General features: G+C 51.4%; 1 protein-coding gene across 6 annotated transcripts in view; it reads right to left on the bottom strand.

The window, feature by feature from the left end:
- Window positions 1-1,021: 1,021 nt before the first annotated feature.
- Window positions 1,022-18,789, bottom strand: part of FRMD5 (FERM domain containing 5) — a 287,035-nt gene continuing 269,267 nt past the window's right edge. For 4 of the 6 annotated variants that reach the window (XM_048868348.2, XM_048868349.2, XM_048868353.2 and 1 more), the window contains 2 exons: window positions 17,533-17,639; window positions 1,022-4,213 (listed from right to left, as the gene is read on the bottom strand). In XM_048868348.2, coding sequence (XP_048724305.1) covers window positions 3,627-4,213; window positions 17,533-17,639 — 694 coding nt within the window. In that variant the 3' untranslated portion in view covers window positions 1,022-3,626. The remainder of the gene's footprint in view (window positions 4,214-17,532; window positions 17,640-18,789) is intronic. The other 2 variants (XM_048868351.2, XM_048868350.2) reach the window with 1 other exon arrangement.

The raw sequence follows: 18,789 nt of genomic DNA, 5'->3' as shown, positions 1-18,789 counted from the left end.
CACCCAGGGTGGTGGTTCGTTCCCCTAGATTACTGGAGAGGTTGTGGGCCAGGGTGAGTGAGTGTGTGAGCCAGCTCTGTCCTGTAAAAGAGGAACCTGTCGCTTGTTGCTGCCTAAACTACCTGGCAGAAGGGTTACACTGATTCACCGTGCAAACATAAAAACCTACAGTGTGATAGAAAAGATCATTACACTTGCCTGGATACAAACCTTCATTGCTCAAGTCTAATACACTTCTGGTTTCAAGGGACAAGTGGGTCCTGCAAAAGTCAGCTGAAATGAGGTCACTTTAACACACCGTGTCACCACTCTGCTACACAATGACCTCTCCAGTGGGTAAGCAAAGAAGTTGTGCCATTTTCTGCCTTAAGTTCCCAGCCTGGCTTGGCCTTCACTCTTGAAGCTGGCTCTGTGAGCCGTTTTCAGTCCGGCTTAATTGCTGTTGGCTTCAAAATGCAGGTGCTTTGGTATTCACACTCTGCATGTAAGCTGCGTGTAATGAGTTTAACTGTGATCAGTTAGCCATGACTGGCCCAATGCCCAGCAGAACAGGAAGAGGGAGCAGAAGGTGATAGGTGTGCCTGTCTCTATGATGTGTTAGATTCGTCTTTCTCTATGGGGTCAGCTTCATTCAGGCAGCAATGCATATTTATAATGTGCCTGAATCAGCTCTTTTGGTTCTGTTCCATGTTTCAAAGGATGGATTTTTAGAAAACGAGGATGAAGGCAAAATTGTTAGCCATGCAGATGCATAAAATGATACAGGGAGATCATGCTTGCATTAGGCTTATCGGTGTTTATAATTTTGAAATTTCTCTGCTTAAAAGGCCAAATTCTGCACTGATTCTCTTCCCCCCTCCCCCCAAATGGGAAGTTAGCGTAAGTTAAAGGTGCAGAATTTGGACCCATTGTGTTTAAGGGCCAATTTCTTCAGTTCTTGATCAAGTAAAACTTGTTGAAGCAGTAAAATACTATCATCAGTCAAATGAGCAATTTATTTAAAAATAAAAAATGCCAACTCTTGTTTTCATGATACTTAAATATTTATTTAAATTTAAAAATACTTTTCATGGCACCAATGATTTTATGCTAACTACATATTGAATATGTAGAAAAAGGTACATTATTTTGGAGGGAAAAAAAGTAACTTACAGTATATGGCACATGAAAGGTTAACTTCTATGAAAACTAAGAAATTCACATTTTCAGGTATTTTTACCCTCTACTGCTTTAAAGATGCAGTACACTATTCTTTATTAAGAGTTTTGCTTCCTCTGATAGAAGAACTATCAAAATGACTTTTTCTACAAATGACAGATAAAACGAACAGCTAGCAAAACATGAAACATGGCACATAGAGGGGAAAAAACCATAAGATTAAAAAATTACTAATTGTAATGGTTTTAGGATAAAATGCCAGGTGAAAACAGCAAAAGGTTAAACAAGGTGTGGTATTTATTACTATTCTAAAAGCAGACCGATGCAAAAGTTTTTCAAAGTTAATATTTCATATCTTGTGGTTTTTGAAAATGAAAATGTTTAAAGTACAACACATTGGAGCTGCACCTGTCACTGAATGATAATGTATTGTTATGACAAACAAGTAGTATTAGCAATTAGCAGTTAAAACAATGGAATACTGCATCTTTAACCTAGGATGAAAAATGTTTAGTTGAAGACTATCACTCACTGCATAGAAACACCATTTACAGACTGAGGTAGGAACACTACACTAAAAGTTAATTTTGCTATGTTGCATAAAACGGTGTATATATCCATGTAAAAATCTAGCCTTTCTTCTCCTGTGGTTGGCATTCACAACTTAATATTAAATTGAATGCAAAATCTTTTTCAGCTTTTCTGACAATCAAATGGCCATGGTTAATGTTTAAAGTAAAAATGACAAACTGCATTTAAAAAAAAAAAATCTGACAGACTAGTAAAATGGACCTTATTTATTGCAGTGACAAATAGTCTGAATCTAATTGACTTTGATTGTTCTCTATATTGATGATTGAGCATTTGGCAAAAGAGAACAATTGACCAGTTCAGGATGAAATCATAACTCATCTTCAAAGGGAATGGGGGTGTGAGTGCGTGTGTACACGCGTGCATCAGCACTGCTTGAACTCGTGTACAGAGATGGTTGATGGTGCAGAAAATGTAAATCAGACTTTTAAAATTGGGTCTATGGCCTCGGCTTGCTTAAAATCTCTTCCCTGAGATGAAATGAAACTCTTGCTAGTCTGTTTTTATTCTGTTTTGTTAAATATGCCCAGCTTCGCAAGAAACTGTACAGTAGTGATTATTGCTCCCCTTACAAATGGGCTGCTATTTTTGCCAAATAATAAGAGTCAAGTGTTCATGTCACAATAGAAATTAGTTAATTACACCTTTTCCCCCTAAGGACAGAGCTCATATTTGTCTTGGTGTTTTCCAGTGTTGTCTCCACTTCTGTAATTCTGCTCTTTACCTTTGAAACATTTCAAAAAATCTGCTGCTCTTTTTTCCAAAACTAGTAATGGGTTAATCTGCCATTAGAGTCCCATTCTACAAACAAGTTATTCTCAAAATAATTGGCTTACTCCAGTCATTTTGTATATCATGCTATGTTCATCTAATCCATAAAGTTAAAAAGACTTGATTAGTATCAATAACAAAATGCTATTTTGTTTAAAATATAGGTTTAACAGTTATTTTTTATACAAAACACGCACAACTTTCTGAGGCAAAACGTATCCCAAATCATCAGGTATGATTCCTAACTACACACCCAGACTTTGTAGAACATAACTGAGTACATTTATCTACTCCCCCCGTATACTCCACTCCCACTGTCGTTAGGGATTTAACACCTCTATAGTAAACGCCACTGTGGTGCACTACAGGTCCAAGGCTTAACATATTCTGAAAAGGCCTAAGTGCTAGGATAGGACAGGTATTCACATCTTTCTATGCTATTTAAAGGAACAGACACTGCCACTCCTGGCTTCCCTGTTTCTTGCCCACTCTGTTGTTTGTGAAAACGTTTCTAAGTTGATAATGGTATTGTACCAGATCGCTTTCTAAGGACTAAGCCATTTGCCAGTTAAGAAGCTCTGGGTAGTAAAAGGAGGATCTCTAAAATACTAATTTGAAGGTGGAAGTGCTGTGCACAGAGGCAGTTTTAATAATGAAACAATCTACTAGCATTTAAATTACAACTCAGTAGCACCATTACTAAAGCTCCTGCATAATGCAATATCTCTAGTCTTGGACTAGTGCCTCCGCTATGGGCTGGCACTAATCAGTAGTAATAAAATAAATTCCTCTTATTCAATACTTCCAAAGTAATACACACATCTATGAAAATTAACATCTTAAATTATTCTGCAAACTTCAAGGATTAAAAACTGAATGGTTGAATGCTTCAGGAAAGTGGAGCTCTAAATAAATGCGTTTTTAATCTGGCATAAATCTATCGCTTTCTTCTTCCAGGAACAAACCTCCTAGGGTGCAGTGTACTTTGATTCATGAAAGGAGGACTTAGTTTATGGGCCGATGGTGCCACGATGGGTCCCATTTGCTGGGAACTGGTAGCAGGTATCTTCTGAATCCACCTGGCTAGTTATTAGGAAGTCATGCCTTCAGGTGTCAATGAGCAGGCTCAGCACGGAGCGGACTTTGCAGGCAAACCATCGCCTGAGGGGACAAAAGTATTGATAATGGAATTGTTCAAACTCGGGGGTCTGGCGAATATCACGGAAAAAGGCAATGTCAAGGTCAGACTCGGTAAGGATGATCAGGAGAAGGAGCAAAACAAAGAGGAGTCCAACTGTCACAAGGAGCAAACGGAGGACACTTAAAACAAACTTATTCACCTGTGCAGCTTGTGTCCCGCCATTGCCACCAACACCCTGGCACAAGGCTTTGAACTCGCCTCCCATCTCATCAGCCTCAGTTGCAGTGGGTGTGTTGGCTTCAGACTCCTTTTCTTCTTCAATACTGCAGGGGGCACCATTGATCTGCCTGGAGAGCAGCATCAGCTCCAGGCTGTGTTCTGCCACCGGCGTGGGAAGTACGCTGTCTGCGGGGCTGTAGATCTCGTCAGAGATGACTGCCACTCTCTCGCTGCTCTCAGCTCTGCTGCTCCGCGAATGGGACATGAAAGCATCGCTGTGAGAGGCTGAACGCACGGGGGTCGAGTGAGCGCTGTCCCTCAGAGACTCCAGGCCTGGAGAGGGAAGGACAGCAGTGAGTGTGATGGGCAAGAGCTAGGAGGCAGAGGGGGGTTAGTGACCTGGGTGTGGAGCCCTTCTCCTGTATAGACCAACCCTACGCTGCACTTACATCACACTCCAGGAGCTCAGACGGCTTCGCAAATATGAGAGCCACAAGCTGGGTCAGGCAATAACTTCTATTGGACCAGCTTCTGGGGCGGGGAGGAAACTTTCAAGCTTACACAGAGCTCTTCTTCAGGTCACGCATACAAAAGAACAAAGCCTGAGACACTGCCATGGAGGTCATTATTATCCCCATCTTATGGATGGTGATAACAAAGCTCAGACAGACTATGGCCTCACGTTTTCCAAGGGTCTGCTAATTTTGGGTGCCCACGATGAGTGATCTGGTCTGATTGTCCATTCCTTTAACGTGTGGTTTTTGTTTGTTTTTTTGGTTTTTTAAATTCTGCTCCCTTAATGCTTTTGATGACTAAGGGGCTCACGTTGTGGTCCAGTAGCATCAATCCCAGTAACTAGGAGGCAGCCTGATGTCTGTACTATGGGCCAGACCGTTAGCTGGAATAAGTTCATGCCCCTGGAGTCAATGAAGCCATGCTGACTTATACTAGCTGAGGATCTGACTCTAGGTATTGCTTTCTCAAAATACTGCAACTTCCTAGCAGCACAAAACTGCATGGAAAATATAACCTCAGACCCTGCATGTCCCAAAAATCTGTCACCTGCAGGAGTGGCAGACAGGCTATTAAAACCATCATTCATGTGGCAGGATGAACTTCCCTCTGGGCAAGGGTTCGCCCCAGCCTTGGCCCCCTTACCCTGTCTGCATTCCCCCTCGGCCAGAGCCGTGGCCCTGCTCCCAGTTCAGGAGGGGGACAGTGTAAAAAAGTTTGGGACCATTGTATTACAGACAGTGAACCCTACCATGCTGGGCCCCACCTGTGCCTGCCTGCCCTACTTCCACTAGGGCATGGCCCTGGAAGGAGGGACAGTGGCACAAGCTCCCCACCCCAGCCCTACCTCTTGGGGTTGCCAATCTGCTAATCGCACAGAACTGAACACCCTTCGCAGAGCAGGGCCGGCTCTAGGGCTTTCGCTGCCCCAAGCTGAGGTGGGGCTGGGGCTCACAGGCGGTGCTGGAAGCGGAGGGTCGGCACCTTCTCCCAGTGCCTGCAGGGGTTTTCCCCGTGTCCCTGCCGCGAAGCCCCAAGATAAGGGGTAGCCTAGCAGCCAGGGCACAGACCCAGCTGCCCAGCAGGACTCGCCCTCTCCTCCCCAGGTAGTGGCTGGGCCCGGGCAGCTCAGCATCCCGGGGCCGCGGTCGGGAGCAGGGAGGCGCAATGCCCTCGCCCCGTCTAAGTGGCACAGCTCAGAGTGCAACTGCCCCGAAAGAAAAGGAGGGCTGGGATCCCGCCCCCGGCAATGTGCCGCCCCACACACGCGCGTGCTTTGGGGGTGCCTAGAGCCGGTCCTGTCTCTGAGGCCCTGCCCCGTGGAAACACGCTGGCATGGCCCTGTCCGTTCTCACCCCCTCCCCCCCCCCGCCCATAGGAGGGACTCACTTGCACAGGGGGAAAGGCAGCCCCTATAAATTAAGGCTGAAGAGGCTGCATGGGGCAACTCTGTACCCCCTGGCCCAGGCAGCGATGTTGGCTGAAAAACAAGTGCAGGGGGACAATAGGCTGCTGCCCGCTTAAAATTCAAGCCGCTAGCGCAGGTGGGTGCAGGGAGGGCGCAAATCCCACTCCCTCCCGCTGCACGAGCGCTGCCTGGCCCGGGCCAGCAAGCGCCACTCGAGCCATTCGTATGAGCACCCTGGGGGCTGAATTCAAAGCCCACGGCCCCGCCCCGTGGCCTGCCGCTCTGAGCCGCGCTGAGGCCTTGGGGCTGTGCTAATTCACAGCCTCCCGTCCCAGGGACGCGCGGGTGCCGCTTGCTCTCAGGCCCCTACAGGCGAGCGCCTGGTACGGTGTCAAATGGTCCTAGCCCCTCTCTAGCATGCAGAAGCACTGCGCCTGCGTCAGCTGCCCTGCCAAAAGACCGTGACACAAGCCTTCCCTTTAAAACACGGCTGAGCGCCTGTCCTCGGGCCTTAAAGGCCACCCTCCTTCACCCTCCCACCCCCAAATCTAGAAACTTACATTTCCCTCATCAGCCTTAACTCGGCACCCACCCTGCCTGCTGACTTTCCACCCATGGCTGGAGCCGCCCTCTGGCCCCCACCTGAAGCTCAACCTCCCTCTGCTGGGGGGGTGAATTGGTCGTTAAGCTGTAGAACAGCCGCCTCCCCCGCGCTGTGTCTGCGGCCTGTGCTGGTGAAGCCCCAGGCAGCCGGGTCTGTTGTCACTGGCAGCTAAGGTGAGAGCAGCACGCTGGCCACCCATAGGCGGTGGGACGGGATGGACGTGCCTCTAGGAATAGGGCCCATAGCATGGCCTAGATCTCACACGGGGAAATCCCCTGCTGGGCCGAGGGGCAAGTACAAAACCCAGACAGCTTCAGGCTGAAGAAGTGGGGCCTAGGTCTCATACCAGCCACTCTGCCGAGGGCTGCGTTTCCTCCTTAGGCAATAACAGCAAAAAGTGCCCAGTCCCCCTCCAATCAGGTCCCCTGCCCGTGACTGCGGTAAGACGAGAACATGATAATTTCAGTAGAACGAACACTGGAGCGAGCAATCACCAGCGCGCTGGGTTGGGGGGGGGCTGAACCTGCTTCCAGCCAAGTGTGGAATCTTCCCCATCATATTTTCCAGCTCTCACCCTGGGCTCCTTCCTGAGTACGCAGCCCTCCTGAGCCCACTCATTTTAAAATGAATGACTTGCTCCAGGAGGCATTTGCCCAGCCCTGCCTGACGACATGCAGGATGGCCCCAGCGCTAAGCACAGCAGAGCAATGAAAATGTTCGCATCCCGCCAGGTATTTTTGTTCTAAGGAGGCTAAAAGTTTCTGTAAGCCAATCCCCAGGCGGCAGTCGTGAACCTTTCTGTCAGGGACAGCACGTTGGCTAACGCCTGTCAGACGCTGCTGGGGACTTACACAGCGAGCTTTGGGTTTTCTGCTGCTGCTGGCCATCACCCTGGTATCCCAGCTCCTGCAAGTGTCGGAACGAGCACTCTCTGTCCATGGACTCCTGCACTGGGGACCTTCCTATTCAGCCCCCCCGGCAACCGTCCCTCCTGGCTGTTCTCTCGAACAGAGACTGGTCTAAGCCACCAGCTCCAACCACGCCGCCCTGGGGGAAAGGCTGGAGCCAGACTTAGGCCCAGCGGTAACACAGGCCAGCTGCTGTGGAGAGCGCAGTAAAAGCGCAGGAGGGGACACCACGTTGATTTGAACCCGGAGCAAGGGTGCCCATTCCTCGCGCCCAAGGCCTGGCTCGGTGGGAGGGGAGTAGCGCACGGTAGCGCCATCCGGCCAGCGCCCACAAAGTGCTGGGGACGTGCGGGTGTACGAACAAGCTAACTGGGAACGGCAAAACGCCAAACAGCGACTCCCAAGCAGGGATGTGGCCGCTACTTACCTGGTGTGAGCACAGCGCGCTGGTCCCGGGGCGCATCGCGGGCGAAGCCGGGGAGGGCCAGGAGAAGAGGCGAGGCACCGAGGGCTTTGCCCAGCAGCCGGGGGCCCAGGTTCAGCACTCGCACCTTCACATCCCGGCAGCAGTGATTGATTATCCGCAGATGGACGGAAACTTTTGTTTTAATCTTTATCAGACACTTCCCCATGGTGACCTTGGACTAGCCCACTTCCTGCAGCCTCCCCGCTCCCCTGCGCTCAGCAGCAGGGCACGGGACGGAGCCGCCGCAGGAACTGCGGGAATGCAAGGTGAGGGCTGCAGCCGCGTCACCCAGTGGCACGCATGACCTCAATGACTGCGGTGCAGCTGACCCTGGAGCCAGCGCTATTTTGGGATCCCATGTTTCCGGGTACCCAGCTGAAGTGAGAGTGAGGAAAGGCAGCTGCAGCGCTGGGGGTGGGCAGCCTGGGGGTTGGTTAGAATAACGCTGTTAAATGTTATTTAATTCCCTGCTTGCTTTGCCGTTGATCCTTTTGTGGCACATTTGACATGCTACAGCACTAAGTCCTGTGTCACAACAACACAATGGGGCTGGCCATGGGCTCCGAGGCTGACCCCCCCAGCCCAGCCAGTCAGCACAGAAATCAACCTGATATTCGCTGTATACAACCCAATCCTTTACCTCCTCTGGGACCATCCCCAGTCTGCTCAGCACCCCCTAGAACAGGGGTGGGCAAACTTTTTGGTCCGAGGACCACATCTGGGTGGGGAAATTGCATGCAGGGCCATGAATGTAGGGCTGGGGCGTTGGGGTGTGGGAGGGGGTGCGGCGTGCAGGAAGGGGCTCAGGGCAGGGGATTAGGGGGCAGGAGGGGTGCATAGTGTGGGAGGGGGCTCAGGGCAGGGGGTTGAGGTGTGAGCTCTGGCCCTGCACCCTTACCTCGAGCGGCTCTGAGGTGGCAGCGGCGCACCGTGGGGCTAAGGCAGGCTCCCTGCCTGCCGTGGCCCCGCACCGCTCCCAGAAGTGCCCAGCACCACGTCCCTGGGGAGGGGGCAGAGGGCTCCGTGTGCTGCCCTCGCCTGTGGGTACCTCCCCCAAAGCTCCCATCGGCCACGGTTCCCCATGCCCAGCCAATGAGAGCTGCGGGGGAGGTACCCGCAGGTGAGGGCAGCGCACGGAGCCCTCTGCCCCCCCCTCCCCAAGGGGCTGCAGGGAGCCTGCCTTAGCCCTGCGGCACCATGGGGGTGGCAATCCCACAGGCCAGATCCAAAGCCCTGAGGGGCTGGATCCGGCCTGCGGGCCGTAGTTTGCCCACCCCTGCGCTAGAATGCACTATGGGCCCAATCCTGCCTCCACTGAGGACAGTGGCAAAACTCTCTGGCTACAAGGGGGCAGGCCTAGGCCCTGCAATCGTGCTGCGTCGGAACCGGAATACACTGGCTTTTGGGAAACCCCGAGGCCCAACAGCCTTTCCCGTGGGAGGCTCCATCTGTATCAGTCCCCGTTCCATGCGCCAGCCTGTTGAACAAGGGCATTCTGCATCTGCAGTGGGGACTAGCTCTGCCCCAAGCTTCCCGACGCAGCTGAGTGTAGGGCTGTGTGGGGCTTGTTTCCCATGGAAAGTGTTATTTGGGCTAGGATACAGCGACGGGCAGGCAACCCTGCCCAACACACCTGTTATCCCCTGGGATTTACACCACCGTTTCCTTTCCCTGGCACCATCAGCTGCTGCCCGGGAAGGAAAGGATCTGTTTGGCCGGGATGCCTTTCCCCTCCCGCCGGAGCACAGATCTGTCTGTCACTGGGAAGGGCTGTTTGCAGTCAGCAGGCAGATATTTCAGTGAAGCCGACAGACTGAGCAGAGGTTTCGCTTTCACCAGCAGGAATCTTTTCGCTGCCCAGAACTCCCACCAAGCATCTGGGCGCTAGTGACAGTGACTCAACTGTCCCTCTGTTCGTTTTTATTTGAAAGTTGCCACTAGCTGTTGCACCACGAGCTTTGTCGTGATGGGGGAGCCCTGCGGGAACAACCCCCTCCCCTCTGCACAGGGCCAGCTAGGGTAAGTTATCAAAGGAATGCCTGGTGGGGGGGGAGGGGGGGTTAGTCAAGCACCTCTCATCCCCGTTAGCACAGGTTCCCAGGCTACAAGGCCGTGCATGCTTTGAAAATGCAGGGTTTCTGTTCCAAAGCATCCCCTCCCGCCCCGCCAGCCGACCGCTGGGAGACAGCAGAGCACTGACGAGCTGTTTGCTACTGAATCAGCTTTATGTACCTGGAAGCATTAAAATACAACTTATTCCCTGGCTGCTGGGGCTGCGGTCTGGTTCTTAAGCCCCGGGCTAAGGTCGGGTGCACAAGGCTTGGGAGTGGGAGCTCCCAGCAGCCTTCGGGCTAGTAAATATGACCTGGGCCAGGCTTTCGCCCAGCCGGGGAGCCACCTCTCTCCAAAGTGGGCAGAAGAGAGCAACGGTCCGAGAAGGGTAAGGGCAGTGGTCGGGCAAGGGGGCCTTATCACTGCCCTGCCTATGCAGGATTCCTGTCTCTGCAGACAAGTTGTGAAGAAACCAAGGGAATTCCTAGGCCACCAGCTTGTTACACCAGGGCTAAGACTGTAAATAGCTACCAGCCACCTTAAAAGCAAGCTGCAGTTCTCTTAACCCACACAAACGTTAGCCTGACAATTCAAAACCATTGTTTTTATTTGGTTTTTAAGTGAATCCCGGAAGAAACCTGGGAATGAAAGTCCCTCGGCAGCCGAGAAGCCAGGGCCTGATTCTGATCTCACTGCCGCTGGCGTAGCTCTGCCGTCTTCCTGGGAATTTCTCTGGATTTGCCGCCATAAGAGATCGGCGTCAGGCCCGCAGCCACATTTTCAGCAGGCCACTGGCCCTGTGTTCACACCTGTGAGTGCATAGGTTTGCATGTGCAGAGCAGAACCTGGGATCTGTCTGGCACGCACAAATGCAGGTTTTGTGTGTGCAAAACACAATCACAGATGTTCCAGATAATATTAAGGGGGGGGGGAGGGTCAGTGACACTCTGTCACAAAGAGCCTGCTCTGTGCAGGCCGCAGCGCAGCCTGGTGGCCAGGTTTAAAATTAAAAAGAAGTTTATATTTCATGAACTCACCAAATCCCTGGAAGACTTCCCCTCCTCCAGCTCAGAAACAGCCAAACCAACGTGATTATAAAGATGGGGGGAAGGGGAGAAATATTCCCTGGCCAAGTCCTTGTGTATCTAGTTTTAGCCTTGAGGAAACTTTCCTAGCTGAGTGATAAACCAGCCGCTGAGAAATGGCCCTCATGCTGGATTGCTGCTGGACCCTGAATTAAAGGAGGCCCAGCCCGTCTCACACACCCCCAGGCTCTCCTAAAACCTTCACTTTCATTGTCAGAGCAGAGCAATAAAGTCCCATCTGTCACCAAAACAAGTAAAGAGCAATCAGCAGAGCAGTTCCCATGTGAGACACGCATCGCATCGGGGGCAGCCACTTCCCCTGGCCTTCCACAGCCTCAGGGACTGAGTGGCAATGCTGATGGGCGGTGAGTGAACACCCCCGCCTGGTGCAGCCCCCCCACAAAAGGGAAGGAGGAGACAGGACTGTTCAGAGGAGGAAACGTACGTTGGCTCCCCCAGCTCCATCCAGAGTGCAAGTTTGCAGCCAGAACTGAAACACCTCACTCAAAGGCACCAGAAACGTGATTCATGTCGGTTACACAAGGGCCACTTCTCTGCTGTGGAGAGAGGCCCAGCTCGCTAGTTAACATGGGAACTCGGGAGTGTATTTCATGGTCCGCTTCACACCTTTTATTCCCACTCACCCTGGTGCTCACGGCTCGGCAGGTGTGGGCTCAAAGCATGCACTGCAGCCGGGCACCTCTGGCACAATCCAGCCAGGGACATTGGGTTTTTCTCCACTACCAGGCGCCGAGGGAAGCCAAATCCCTGGAAGCTGCCGGGGGCTGTGCAGAGGGCAGATTCCCTACGAGCACGTTGCCATGTCTTTCCTCGTCAGAGCTGCAGCTCAGCTCCACATGGCTGAGAGGAGCCAGGGGCAGGTAATGCAGCATCTCCGTACCCTATTGCGCACTTGGATCGTCCCCCACTCCTTGGTGCAGCAGTGACTTACTCTCGCCAGTCGGTACACATAGCAGAGAAGTGGGATGTGCGTAAGCTACAAGACCACCCTTCTGCTTGCCTCCTTTCACACCCTGGATTCTGCTACACAAAGCAGGCAACTAGAACAGGTTTGCCGCTCCGCTGGGTGTGGGGCAGCGATGGCTGAGTGGCTAAGAGCTGCCAGGTTTGCCGGAAGTGAGTGCAGTAGCTGCAGCCAGTCATTAGCAGCAGGGTAAGTGGAGGGAGAGTCTGGCCCTTTACAGGCAAGGGAGGTAGTTTGGGGTGACAGTTACCCTGGTCCATGTGTCCAGGGAAAGCAGCTGAAGGCTGGAAAAACAACAGGCAGACCCAGGGAGGGAAAAAATGGGAGCAGTTAGTGTCTGGGAGAGGGAAGGTCTGGGGTCATCCCAAACCATTGTTCCATGAAGGGCACCCTCTCTCCCAGCCAGCGCCGCCGGGGAATTGGGGTTATCAGACCCACCTGCAGAGAGTCAAGGGACTGATGAGCTGGCTGGGTGGGTGACTCAAAAGTCAAGGGAGAGCTGCTGTGCCTGAAAGGAAGAACTCAGCTGGGACACAACCAAGGAGGAAGGGCTGGGGCTGCGGGAGGGTACAGGCCAGGCCTGGAAACACACAGCTCCTAAAGAAGGCTGTGAACCCCTGAATCTAAAAGGGGAGCTGGTTAGTATGACTACATTACCCCAAATGAGGGGGCATATTCTTCTTACAGATATTCGGTGTAAAGGGATTATTCTCAGAACCCAGGGGAAACTGAGGCAGGGTGCATGCGTGGCCATCCCAGGCCACAAGGGGGGGCATGCTGGGACAGCACCCATCTGCAATATGTATTAATTCAGGGTAGGGACCTGCCTTCTGCCATCTCTGCGGACCACCAGACACCCTGATAGCACAATATAAATGACCAGTCTTGGTGATCCGCAGAAGAGTGTGGGGAGATGCTGATCATGAAACATCACTAGAGAAACCGATGTTCTGTTCTATGGCACTTCGTTTCTGTCCCTTAGACGGGAGGGCTGGGCTTGGGAGTGGGGGAAGGAGCTCCTTTGGGAGCAGTGTGGGTCTAGGCCGCTGGCTAGGAGCTCTTCAGAGCGCAGCTGGCAATGGCTGGGGTGGAGAAGCAGAAGGCTGAGCAGCAGTGCTGAGATGACCGGAGGAAGAAGGGCGGCTGGCTTAGGTTGGTTCCCAGGGGTGAAGATTCACAGCAGGCCCTGGAAGGGTCTAAGCCGATGGGCAGGCAAGAGGCGCCTGCAGCTCCTCCTCTGGGTCCTCTCCCTGCACCAACACCCTCCATTTCTGACGGGACACATGGCAAGAACCTCCAGACCACAGAACAGCAGCCAAGTCAGCCAGCCCCTGTGCAATTCGTTTGCGTTAGGAATTAGGCTCTCAAGCATCCAAGGAGCATGAGTCAAGCTGGAGCCAAGGGTGGACTTCGCTTGGTTTAGCCCTGTCCTGCTCGGAGGGTTGTTTTTCCGTACACCTCTTACTGCAGCAAAGGCAAATCCCCTGAGCGCTCTGCAGGGAGAGCGGAGATGCCGTCCTGCTGGGAGCCGGGCTCAGACATGCAGGCTAACACACACAGACCTTGGTGGGCTTCACCCTCCTCACCTCCTGCCCACGTGCTTCTGCTGCTGCTCTCGCAGAGATCCCCGCGGGCCTGGGGTTCACTCCTCCCCTCCCCCCCGATGGCCCTGGGGTTCCCTCCACGCCCCAGGGGAAAATGCCCAACCAGCACGCCCGCTGTGCACTGACTGGAGTCTGCTCTGGCCCAACAATGGCCTCCTAGACCGGCGGGAGGGGACTGGCCAGCTGTGCTCCTTGTCCGCCTGCCCTACAGCACCCCTGCTCTGCTGCTGGGGCTCAGGCCTGACCTGCAGCAGCCCTGCTATTCCCAGCCTGGGCCACGGCCCTGCAGACATGGCCCGGTGGCCCAGGCTAGGGGGAGAAGCCTGGGTCCCTATGATGGCAAAGGGCATGTCCGGCCTTGTGCACGACTGGCTCTCGGCTCCCTCCTTCCTCCTCCCTGGCGCCTAGCAGCAGCAACACCCAGCCGCCCCCTGATGAGCACACACCTTCCCCGCCACTGCATGTCAAACCCACCCAGGAAGTTACTGCTGCTCCAAGCAGCAGCCGCGTGCGGCTCGTTAACAGGCTGCATTAACCTTCCTGTGCTGAGCATCCCACCTGGCTCCTCGAAGACACACCCGGCCCCATCGCAGCGGCTCCGAAGAGGATATTAGTGGCTACGAGTTCCCAGAGAATGTTCTGGCCTCTCCGTAGCTCCCGACAATTTCAATGGATTTGGCTTCCCTTGGTGCCATGCGGAGCTGAAGCTGGGCTGCGTCCCCAGATCTGTGCAGCCTTGGGCAAGTCACTCGCAATATGGCTCTTTGTTAACAGAACTAACAACCCATCCCTACCTCACAAGCATGCAAAGCTTCATTCCTTAATGCCTGGGGATCCCGGGGAGGCCCCAGAAGGAAGGTGCCGGAACAGCAGTGGTGGGGAGGGATGGATAATGGCCACAATGGTTATCCCCCACACTTGTCAGATACCGCGACAAGGAGTCTGACTAGAGCTAGCAAGGCAGGCCGGGAAGTCTCTCACCCCAAGGACAGGAAGTCACGGCCCTTCAATCTGAATATAAAATGCCAGCCTTGGAGTGAGTAGCTCATGCTGGCCGTTAGCACACCAGGCTTGTACCGCTAGGCCCCTGCACTCAGGTCGTGGGCTACGCCATAAGCACAGGCTCATTTCTGTTCCCTTTTCTGTACATCACTAAACCTCCGCCGAGAGTGGAGTGTGCGCTCAGGAGATACGGGTTCCAGGAGCAGCCGGGGTGCTGCAGGGCCCATGCCCCACCAAGCAGAGTTATATGGCTTAACACAAAGGAGCATCCATTGCAATCTGACACACACTAAATCCAGTTCCTAAGAAATCCCGCTCTGTTCTTCTGCACCTGAAACTTCCGTTCCACAACTGTGCTGTTTCAACTTAGCCTGCGCTGGAATCTTACGTCATGACAGCTTCTAAGCAACAAAAGCAACCTGGGAGCAGTTAAACACATCTCTAGAAAAAACCGGGATACGTTATTTCAACAATCCCTCCAGCCCCCATCTTTCCGCTCAGGTTGCATGGTGCAAGAAAATACCCCTCAATGAAGGGGCTGCTGTATTCTTATTGGTTCTTATTGCTATTGTAAGTCCTGAGTCTATAAAATAAATTAATTTAAAATAAAGGTTGTTTTTCCTGATACCACTCTTCCCTATGAGATAAAACAGCTAATGCCCCGGTGACAATTTTAGCTTTCCTATGCTATGATTATAATCAGAGTGGAGAGGAAACATTTCTGCAAATATCTGATCAAATACCAATTCAAATTGCTTGGGCAGTGTTCCTCCCCCTCTTCCATTTGCTTTCCTCAAATATTCTAGTGAATGAGTTTTCCTGCAGGAATGTTCACGGACACGGTGATTTTAGAGGAACGCTAGGGAATATGCACCAAAAGCACCTTTTAACTAATATAAGCGAGGAACCACAGTGGAAGCCTGAGTCTAAGAATTATTTGCATCCAACCAGGGACCAGGACACAATCATATGATCTACATGTCCAATCAAAACTAACAAATACATTTGGAATATCAAATATGCACAATAAACTTCTCGTGAACCACCAACAGGCTAAGAATCATTTGCAGGAAGTTTTTGACAGATAATCTCAAATAGCAAATATATCTGAGAAATGTGAAAGCTGCTCACAGAAAATCACAAAGAGAAGCAGCAGCTAAATGAGTTGGCCATATTACTTGCTATGAATTGGTCACTCAACTCTGCTTATAAGCAGCTATGAACTCATCTCTTGGGAGAATTCAGAGTTAGTTTTAGGTGAGTGGTATTAAAACCTAGGCCTCAGGTACTTCCAGCTAAGTGCACTGCCGTAAAATCCAGGGAACACCTGTTACACCTTTCATCTCTCCTCTGCTGGGCAGAATTGCTACGAAGCCAGCAACCCTGTCAATATACCAGAGCCCTGATTTCTGTGGGAGTTAATGACCAAAACCATTTTTTTTTCTTGTAAGTGACCTGTAAATATTTTTTTAGTGATTAATGAAATATGTTTCCATGTAATCAATGCCCCAGCTAGCTCGGGCTCAGGGGCATTCAGCACATATAGAAACTCCTGTTAAACTCCCACAGCAGCTTCCCTGAACTCCCTAACTGGAGCGTACAGAGGAGAGCAACAAAAATAACGAGAGATTTACAAAACATGACCGATGAGGACAGGTTGGAAATATTGGACAGTTTTAGTCTAGAGAAGACAAAACTGGGGGTGGAGCGGTGATAACAGTCATCAAATATGTTATAAAGAGGATCTTAATTAGCCTCTTACTCCACCTTTTCATGTTCTCTGTATGTATATATCTATCTTCTTACTATATGTTCCATTCTATGCATCCGATGAAGTGAGCTGTAGCCCACGAAAGCTTATGCTCTAATAAATTTGTTAGTTTCTAAGGTGCCACAAGGACTCCTGTTCTTTCCATAAAGAGGATGGTGATTCATTGTTCTCCACACTCACGGAGGGTAGCACAAGAAGTCATCAGCTCAGCTTGCAGCAAGGAGATTTAGACTGGCTCTTAGGAAGAACTTTCTAACTCTAGTTAAGCCCTGGAGCAGGGTCCGCAGGGAGGCTGTGGAAGCCCCGTCATTGCAGGGTTTCTAGGAAGAGGTTGGACAAACCCGTCAGGGAAGCTCTAGGTCCACGGTCCTGCCTCAGTGCAGGCAGCAGAACTACGTGACCTCTGGAGGTCTTTTCCAGCCCCACATTCCTGTGCTTTTCCCTAATGCACCATGAGCCTCTAGGGCTGGTCCACAGCTCTCAGGTCAGAAGAGTAGATTGTGCCACTGGGAATTTTTACAAAATCGCATGTTATTCCCTTTGGTGCAATATATATTTATACATGTCTATACACGTATGTATGTCGTACCTATAGAACTATATATGTGCATAGCTCTCCGTTTGTGTATATAATATACATCATTACACAGATAAACGCCCATTACCCGAGAGTCAACTACTCCAAATAACCTGTACCCACCTTTGGCACCTGGGGTCCATATAGCTCTCTCTAACCACACCCACCCAACACATTTCACTGGCATGGGAGTCCCCTTCTTTTGACTAATGCCAAGAAGCTGCTAAGATCTATTCTTGTTTCTGTAATGGAGATGAACTGCCCATTGCTGTATTTGACTAGATCCTTTGATCCTTCCTGAGCAGGCCCTTCTGAGTGGATGAGCAGCTACAGCCTTGTGGTCCTGATTGACATCTCCCCTTTACTGGTGACTGGAGCAGAGGAAAAGGGGAGAAGAAATCAGCACATACGTTGCTAGCTGGTAAGGCAGAAACATCCACTGGACTCATAGGTGATTTCTTAATGGAAGTGAGCCACAAATGAGTGTGCAGCTGAATACCTCTGCTCTCAGCCAGGGATTCTCTGCTCTAACTGGCAATTATTCCATTCAGGAGGGGACAAGGAGCATGGATCCAGCTGAAGCATCATTAACTGCACTCTGAGAGGGAGGAAAATGGGAATGGAACACCGCGAATGCACGTAAAACACAGCCAGAGTTATCCATGCCCCGAGCTCACCTTCCATGATTGATATGTGAACAGCTCTCCGTCGAGTCCTGGGGACACTGCTGAGTCTTGGCCCATGAGTGATGGAAGGACAGCTGCGGCTAGGAACCAATCCTGCTCTACAGAAACAGAAAAGAGATGAGCGCTGACACCTAGGGACTAGTAAAAGGAAACCAAGCGAGAAGCAGAAGAGCCAGGCAGGTGCAACTTAATGAAAATGCACACGGCTGCGCTCCCCTTGGCAGGCCGCTCAGGAGCCGGGCACGGGGCTGCCAGACCAGGCGTGGAGAGCCCAGATGCAGGATGTGGGCAGGCACGGTTTCGCTTTTGGCTTCTTTCCTGAGCTCTGCAGGCTCTGGATGCCGGGAGCTGAGAGTGGTGTTTCAAACAAGTAATTATTCACCCCCCCTCCACAAGCACTGGAGTCCCCCCACCCCTTCACACCAGGCAGAAAACAACCTCCTTACAAAACTGAGAAGACCACGAGTCTCTTCCAGAGATGTGCAAAACTACGTCTTTGTGGCTCACACCACAGGCACAGCAAACCAAGTGCCCGCTGTTCTGCTCTCCAGGGCACAGAGGAATCCAGGCTCCGGAGGAGCAGGCCTGGGGTCAGCAGAAGTCTTGGAACTGCTGCTTGTTCAGCCCCGTCAAAAGCACATGAATGCCTGGGAGCAAAAGCTCCACGCTGAGCGTCTGGGAACGGAGCAGCGCTCTGCAGAGCTCCAGGCAAAGCAATTCTCCCCCAGATGTAACCACCGCTCCTTGGCAGGCAGTGCTGGGGCCCCATCTGAGCTCAGTGATGTCTGGTCGGAAAAGAATAACCAACAAAAATATCAGCAGATACTTTTAGCAACAGCTGGATGGACACATGGACATTAAATCAATGAGTTCTTGTGACATGGTGGCTTGGAGCTAAAATCTGCAGCCCTTCCTCAGCTAAGCTCTCAGGGTGGTTTTAGACTAAACTAAAGCTGAGTACGGTTGTCAGGTTTTTGGTCTTTTAGGAGCAGCAAAGGCAGATGCTGGGGAAACCTTTTGCTTGGTGCACACACTACACACAGGGCCTGACAACTGAGTGACTCTGATAACACTTGTGTAATGCAGCGGAGAAGCAGCTTGCAGATATATTATAGGTAGGGCCCTACCAAATTCACGGTCCATTTTGGTCAATTTCACAATCATGGGATTTTTAAAATTGTAAATGTAATGATTTCAGCTATTTAAATCTGAAATTTCACAGTGGTGTAACAGTAGGGGTCCTGACTC

Source organism: Caretta caretta, chromosome 10 (assembly GCF_965140235.1).
Source record: "Caretta caretta isolate rCarCar2 chromosome 10, rCarCar1.hap1, whole genome shotgun sequence".
Lineage (NCBI taxonomy): Eukaryota > Metazoa > Chordata > Testudines > Cheloniidae > Caretta > Caretta caretta.
This window is presented reverse-complemented; position numbering and strand designations above follow the sequence as displayed.